We start from the raw sequence: 7,792 nt of genomic DNA on the forward strand, positions 1-7,792 counted from the left end.
ACAAGCAGGACCTTGACCATGCTGTTTTATGGTGGCTATTTCACATTACCCTGTGAACTCACTTTGGCAGGGAAATATAATGAAGGATGGATAATGAATTATTGTGTCCATCGCTCTAGAAAATTAAAGCATTTCTAGAACTCACGTGCTTTTACAGAGAGGATATGAATTTTCTCTTAAAGCAGCATGCAGTTTTATGCCAACTAAGTTACCTGGGATGGTGCACTTTTTCCATGTCCTTTCTGATGATGAAAGAGAATGAGCCACGAAAGCGCTGTGTGCATTTACAACTTTTCATCATCTTTGCATTGATTTTTGATTATTTATTTACAAACAAACATTTCAAGATATTTTCAAGATTATTGCAATTTTGGAACAACACTGGCATACTTACAATGTCAAAATTTCACACAAAAAGTCAATCAGTATGTTTACATGACACTTGAAAAATCATAGAATTATTAAATTATTGCCTTAATCCGACTATAACTGGACAACTGAAGTGCATGCAAACGGATATCACAAACATAGTTCTCCAACTTCGATTAAGACACATAGATAATGCGATTGGAATTTTCTCTGGCATGTATGCGCCTTAATCAGAGTTAAACTAGATAAATAGAAAACTAAATAAAAAATGTAAAATGATTTTTAAGAAACTGTTCACATCAGTGACTGTATCATTTTGGTTGATATTGCTCCCATAGGGATACAGAGAACAGGCCCATCTCGCTATTCTGTGAACTCAATTTGGAACAGAAATTTCAGGAATGTTATATAATATAATGAATTGTTTACTCTGTCTATTCCTTTTTAGAAAATGAAAAGACGAAAGCAAAAGATAGATATATGGGAGGAGGCTGGAGGAGTAGAGACTGTTGTGAGAACATTTGCACAGGAAAATTTGCCCGTCAAGTCTGGCATATCTTACACCTCACGTGTGAGGTCTGAAATTTGTCACACACTTTTTGACAATGATAGCAAGACCAAACGACATTGGTTGTGGGTAGTATAGTCTGAAAACAGGAGAAACCTTAGGGAATTGGTCGCAAGATACAAGTCTCAAGGCCATGAGCCTGTAGCAACACAAAAAGGTGAAGATATACAAGGTGAAGCTGAGCTAGAGCCACTTAGGGACCAAGAAGCCACCATGGTTGAAGAGCTCACAATAGCTGAAGAGGATGAAGACAAAAAGATCTTATTAGCATCAAAAAGCCATCATCCCAGTATGGAAGCAAACAATGAAGAGCCGATTTTGATTCCTGAGTATGTAGAAGACCACAAAGTCGAAGACCTCATACTTATAAAAGACCAAGAGCCCGTTGCAGCTCAAGAGCAAGACATAAACCAAGCAGGTCAAGAATCACATTCAGCCCTAGTAGAGTCAGAGTACTTGCATCACAATCTGCCCAATGATGATTCCCTCAAGAAGGTTGTAAGAGCAGAAGATAATGCACGGTGTGTGGATGCAGTAGAAGATGATACAGCTGAAAACACAACAGGCAAACCAACGGGCAGTGAGGAATCAAGAAAAAAATAAATAAAAGAAGGAAATTAAGCCCCCTTCCCCCTTCCAATTGAAAATTGGAACTTGCAGACGGCCCCTAACATGGACCAGGGTGAATGATGGTAGGTTGACAATGTGGAGATGCTGTTTTCTGGTAAAACTTGAACTCTTGAGGATAGTTGACAGTAATCTTATAGTATATGAAAGTGTGATGATGATGCTATAAGCTACACCCTTAAATTACGCGGACACGGTCATGGCCTCTGATTAAAAGCACAGATGGAATCGAACATCAAATCAATATCCAACAACGAACCAACTTTACCCCGGTAACAAACGCTGGGTCACCCCGCCCACCTCAGCCGGCTGTCCCTCACAAAAACTTCAGCTCACCCCGGCGTCTCTCCACACAGATCAGTGCTTTGTTTGCAGCTGCGGCTTCGCTTACAGCCAAACTTGTGACTTAAAAAGTTATTAAAAATGGCAGTCACACTTGCTTACTGGGATATTCGCGGGGTAAGTTGGGCCTTTTTAATTGTTTAGGAACAATGGAAGCTTCCATATTGTTGCAGCCGTGTAGCTGTTTTACGGCAGCCGCTGGAAAAATGACAAGACCTCAGTGTAGTTTCAACTACCCACCTTTCAGTCTATTTGTGTGCACACTTCTGACGTTTGACTTTCCTTGCACGACGCCAGCGTGATTTTCAATCGATAATCGTTGGCAGTTCGCTTAAATCTTATGTAACTGGAACTGTGGCACCTGTGCGCATGCTCACAGCCTGTTATCGCTTCAGAATCAGAAATTAAATCAACTGAAGCTGTTATCTGATATGTCCACAATACAATTATCAAGTTGTTAGACAGGCACCTGATTTATCTGGCCAAACAATGGCTAAAAAACCTGAGATTTACAGCGTTTGTTGTTTTTTTTTTTGGCATATATTAATCAAAATATACTGCGCATCAGAAACGAAGCAACAGATCATTTATCTAGTTTATGAGTTATTAAAACAGTTCATATGCCTCAGGCTGTCCAGCCTGTGGTTGTAAACGTGGCCGTCAAGCAAACCCATTTTGGGGGCCATTTTGTGAGAATAGCGTGCATGAGATTGTTGGAGGTGTTATAGCAGCAGGGTGAATCTACTGGGACATCCCCTTCCATACAAAAATGTCTGTTTTGGCCGTCCGTGATTACAGCGACACTATATACATCATGGTAAATGTTGTGAATATTGAGGAATTCTGTGGCGGAGAAAAGGAAATCAAAGTATCTGAGAACCAGAATTAGACTTGATGTGTTTGTTGTCTGCAGGTATTTTTAAAAATGTAATTCTTTAGTTCGTCAACTCCGACAATAACGTGAGTGCATGTAGTGGGACAGCAGTCGATATAACCATGACAACTTGGCTTAAAAAGAGTGTCAAACACAAGCTGTATTAAAAGAGTTCTGTAAATAAGTTTGTTTAAGCCATTTTTCACACATGAACAGCAGAAATTTCTGGAGTATGCATGGACAGGTCAGACCAGACTTTCCCCACAGATGCTGTTTTCACATGCACTTTACAGCAGGTAGTTATCTAATGGAGATGCATTATCACTGTTGGAAATGCGAAGGAGTGGCATTTTGGCAGGGCGCAGAGGATATGGAATATGCTGCCAAAAAAGCAAATCCTAGATGAAAATTTTTGTTTTCATATGAACTCTAGTGTATCTGATAGTTACCCCCGATATCATTGAGCAAGTGAAAAGCAGCATTCAGGTCAATAGGCTGCAAAAGTTCAGAAAAGAAAAGTATTTCTGAAACATTTCAGGGCACAGTGCATATGTGAAAATGTTTTTCACATTTTAGAATTGCATCATTAAAACTCCATAGAACACTGGTTGATAAGACGCATCCAGAGCAACTGGGTCTGGGTATTTCCTGGGTATCTGATCCACAAGATGCCAGTAAGATTTAATTAAATATTAATCCTATCCATAACTGAAATAGACATTTCAGAAAAAACACTCACGGTGCTTGGGTCTGAAAGAGGGAGTCAAAGGCTTCTGTTGAGAATATTGAGGATAAAACGTCTAAACAAACCTAATTTTAACACATCCAGGAAATATGTTCATTTGTAGTGCATCATTCAAATGAAGATCTATGGGTTTTCTTTAGACCCAGTAACAACAGAACAAAGAAAATGTTCACGTATCGATGCTCACATTTTACAGATCTTTTAGTACACATGCTAAAATTCTGCACAAAGATCAAAAATTCTTGTGTTTGGCTCATGGATGCTTGCATGGATCACAATTCTGAGATTAAAGTTGATACAACAATATATATGTGTATCCGTAAGCACGTATTTGTGTTTATGGATGTGCTCCACACTTCTGAGGACTGTTGCATGCAGTGAAGAAGGGGAGATTTATGAACACTGCAAGACTAACTCGAACTGGCTGTTGGAAAGCAAAGTGTTCCACATTGGATCGTACTTCCTCTGGAATGCTTTTTGGGAGCCTTTAACAGAGTTGTGATGGATGTGTACTTGGCATTCATGGATGTCAAGTTGTTCTCTTGCTTCTGGTGGCAGGAAATGAGTTTTATTTATCAGGACCCAGAGATTTGGTCTTCACGAGGGCAAGTTAGGACAGTTTCGTGAGAATCACCCATCTGTGTTTCAAATTCCTGCTCAGTTCTCAGCCCTGAGAGATGAGTTGTGGCTAGGTTTACATATGTGAGCGCGCCTCACGGGTTGATCTGTTTAAGCCCCTTTTTTCTTTTTACGTCAACCACTTCAGCATTGTTGTTTCTGCCTTTTTGTGCATCTGTTCCGTGTTGGAGAGATGATAGATTTTTGAGTCTGTTAGAGTTACTATTTGATTGATAAATGAAATTTCCACAAGGTTCCTGGCTAGAAGGAGAAAGAAAGTTTTATTTTCATCCACAGTCGGTGAGCACTTCCAGTTGGCTTTCCACTTTATTTTTCCATCCACTCTCATTTTTGTCCACTTTCCACCCTTCTGTCTTGTCTGTGACTTAAATCTTGTGACTAAAAGGCACATAAAACCGGTGTTTATTATTTAAAATCATATAATAAGTTATTGAAGTCCTTAAGAATCAATATCAACTGTTAAGTTTCACATTTTAGCATTATCTCAAAGATATTTAAAATATAAGTGCATGTCCTCCATGGACAGTCATTAATAAACCTCAGAGCTCTGTGTGTTGGCATTAAATCAAACTTTCTCCCACCTCTGAACTCGTGCAGCTTGCCCAGCCCATCCGCCTCCTGCTGGAGTACACCGGCACCAAGTATGAGGACAAGTTTTATGCCTGCGGTGAAGGTAACTTAGCATTTCAGCTAACCTATAGAACAGATGTCATTAATTTGACTAAAGATCTGACTCATTAACTTGACCCACATGTCTCTCACTCAGCTCCAAAATATGACAAGAGCTGCTGGTTTGATGTAAAAGATAAACTTGGAATAGAATTCTCCAACGTAAGAGTTTAACCCCATCATAATGATTTTAATGAAAGGCATTTTTAAACTATTTGATCATTTACTGTGATTAACACGTCATTATAGCTACCCTACCTGGTGGATGGAGACCGGAAGATAGTGCAGAGCAATGCCATCATGAGATACCTTGCTCGTAAGCACAATTTGTGTAAGTATAAAAGTTCCATGTCCTCTTTTTCATTTATTCACATTATTCAAGAAAAGAGCAAATTCATTGCTTCAGGTTCATTTTCTCAGTTCTGAACATTTTGACCTGATAACAGGCGGAGAGACTGAGGATGAAAAGGTCCGAGTGGACATCCTGGAGAACCAGGCCATGGACTTCAGAAATGGCTTTGTGAGGCTGTGCTACACTGACTTTGTGAGTATTAACTCAAATATGACATCATTCCACACCTTTAAATCTCCACTAATAACAGTCTTTCCTCTCTGGAATCAGGATAACATGAAGCCAGGATACCTCAAGACGCTGCCAGGTGTACTGAAGCAGTTCTCAGATTTCTTGGGAAACAGGAAGTGGTTTGCTGGTGAAAAGGTACATCAACTCATTACCGTAAAAGACTAAACGTGGGGGGGGGTAGAAATAAACTTTTAGCATGTCATGTTGTTATAACGTTGATAAAATGAGCATTTTCACACATCTAAAAGATGCAACATAATTTTGGCATTACATTTAAAATACTTATTAAGCTCTAGATCCAGCTGTTTCTGCTTTTAGTTAACTTTGTTTCTCTGCTGATTGGAGCTCTGCAGATACTTCATTAGTTAAAGCTTTTTTTTATATGAAGCTTTACTGATCTGAGAGAAAACTGCAGGCTGAGTAATTCTATAACTTAATCACACCTGATGAACACTTGTTTATCGATATTGTTAATGTGAGAAATCTCCTCTAAACCAAGAAAAAAGACTACATGTAACTCTTTGAACTTGGACAGACAAATGCTTTCTATTCAATGAGTGAATTTGAAGCAAACGTTGAAAATGATCCTCCTTTATGCTGTAATTTGCAACAGTATCTTTTCCCTTAATTGGCTTGAATTAAATTAACTAAATTGCTGTGTCACTTCCAGCTGGTGATGAAGGCTATGTTAAGCATGGCTGTAATACATGGAGTATAAAACAGAACAAGTTGCCTTGTTCATGTATGAGAGAAGAATGGGTTTTCATGACTACTTTGGGTCATTCCTGTCGTGTTGATTCTCCAGAAACTGCTGACTGTTCACATGATGAGTCATGTGAATAGCCTTTTTGCTGAGTCAGAGCTGAGTTATACTCCCTTTTTATGACCCTTTTTTTTTTTTGTGTCCAGCGATGTTTTGTTTTTGTTTTTTTTATAGGCTGTACTTTCCATTCATTTTTTTTTTTTACAAATATATTATTATCTTCCATGTTCTCTAAATGGAAATAAAAAAAACAACACTTTTATGGTGAAAAAAAGGTCAAAGAAGCTCTTTTCGGATGGGCAGTTCACAGGTTACTAAAGAAATACAGGACACCATTGATAACTGAATGAACCACTTTCTTATACGCATGTGCAGCCTTTATATGACTGACCTATGAGCTCTTAGACATCCTAACCCATGCTGGGTTAGGATACTATAGTTGGACATTTAAAAAAACAAATAAATAAATTAAAAATTAAAAATGTAGTTCCTGACAAATAAATAAATGTACATATGATGATGATGACTGATGCAAATCAATGACTGACTGCGAGCCTGCTATCGAATTTATTTTTACAGCTGTTAACTTGAACTTTTCTTCACAACAGATCACGTTTGTTGACTTCATTATGTACGAGCTGTTGGATCAACACAGGATGTTTCATCCTTCATGCCTGGATGACTTCAAGAACCTCAAAGATCTTATGGACCGTTTTGAGGTGAGAACACTGGACTGATGTACAGTATTAATGTATCAGTGGGGATCACTTCTCTGTTGGGACCATGGCAGAACGTTGTCATTTTGACAAGAAGGTGGGCTTAGCTGCATAGATATGATTGAATACAACTTGCAGGTCCCTCCCTCTCTGTTGTGCTGAAGCTCTGCCTCTAAAACCCCTTCTTGAAGTAGATGCTAGTAACCATGGCAACCATAGAAATGGCAGTGATGGACACATTAAAGGCTCTTGGAGGAGCCAGAAGAACCTGATTATTCTATTTTAATTAGTTGGCTTGTCTGACTGAGGTATCTCCGGCAGGGCTCAACTAAAGAAAACAAAAATGTTATATTTATCCATCTTGTGCAAGTCGCATCTTTGTATTTAAAATCACTTTTTCTCATCATTGTAGGCCCTGGATAAGATTGCTGCCTACATGAAGTCGAACAGATTCATGAAGGGTCCCGTCAACAACAAGATGGCCAAATGGGGAAACAAGAAGGAGTGAAGAAAAAGTCACTTATGAAACAATAAAGTGCTGTTCACAAGTGCTACTGACTGATCAAACCTTAAGTTTAGGACTTAAAAAAAAAACGTTTCTGTACCATTTGTACTTTTTGTTATCTGTTAACAAGTTGCTTTGGTAGGCTTCATGTCGTCTATCACAATAAAGTCAAAAACGGTCAAAGATATAAAGCTGCCATTTTTAGTATCATCACTAGTTTCTAAATTCTGCTAAAGGAGAAAATAAAACAAACAATGTTCTGATGTTAAAAGACATTGCAAGTGGAAACTTTCATTTCAGTTAAAGCACCTGTTACATTTTATTTTTTGTTTCTTTCTAATGAAGTCAGTCTTGTTTGTACTTTAATCCTTTCGGTTCAGAATTCAATTTAA

At 38.4% G+C, this 7,792-nt stretch overlaps 1 protein-coding gene across 1 annotated transcript; it reads left to right on the forward strand.

The window, feature by feature from the left end:
• The first annotated feature begins 1,901 nt into the window (after positions 1 to 1,901).
• On the forward strand, positions 1,902 to 7,446 carry LOC140271383 (glutathione S-transferase Mu 3-like). The gene is made up of 8 exons (XM_072366579.1): positions 1,902 to 2,023; positions 4,762 to 4,837; positions 4,931 to 4,995; positions 5,083 to 5,164; positions 5,280 to 5,377; positions 5,456 to 5,551; positions 6,788 to 6,898; positions 7,308 to 7,446. Exons 1-8 carry the CDS (start codon positions 1,988 to 1,990, stop codon positions 7,401 to 7,403), a joined length of 660 nt encoding a protein of 219 aa, XP_072222680.1. The 5' UTR covers positions 1,902 to 1,987; the 3' UTR covers positions 7,404 to 7,446.
• The last annotated feature ends 346 nt before the right edge of the window (positions 7,447 to 7,792 follow it).

This window comes from Leuresthes tenuis, unplaced genomic scaffold (assembly GCF_036924035.1).
Source record: "Leuresthes tenuis unplaced genomic scaffold, fLeuTen1.0.hap1 SCAF_16, whole genome shotgun sequence".
NCBI classification, from domain to species: Eukaryota; Metazoa; Chordata; class Actinopteri; order Atheriniformes; family Atherinopsidae; genus Leuresthes; species Leuresthes tenuis.

What these genes read in the sequence shown, in the direction of transcription:
- LOC140271383 (XM_072366579.1), top strand. Translation starts at nt 1,988, where the DNA reads ATGGCAGTCACACTTGCTTACTGGGATATTCGCGGG. An exon ending in GTTTTATGCCTGCGGTGAAG is followed by an intron (nt 4,838 to 4,930) that starts GTAACTTAGCAT and finishes TCTCTCACTCAG; the next exon opens with CTCCAAAATATGACAAGAGC. An exon ending in TGCTCGTAAGCACAATTTGT is followed by an intron (nt 5,165 to 5,279) that starts GTAAGTATAAAA and finishes ACCTGATAACAG; the next exon opens with GCGGAGAGACTGAGGATGAA.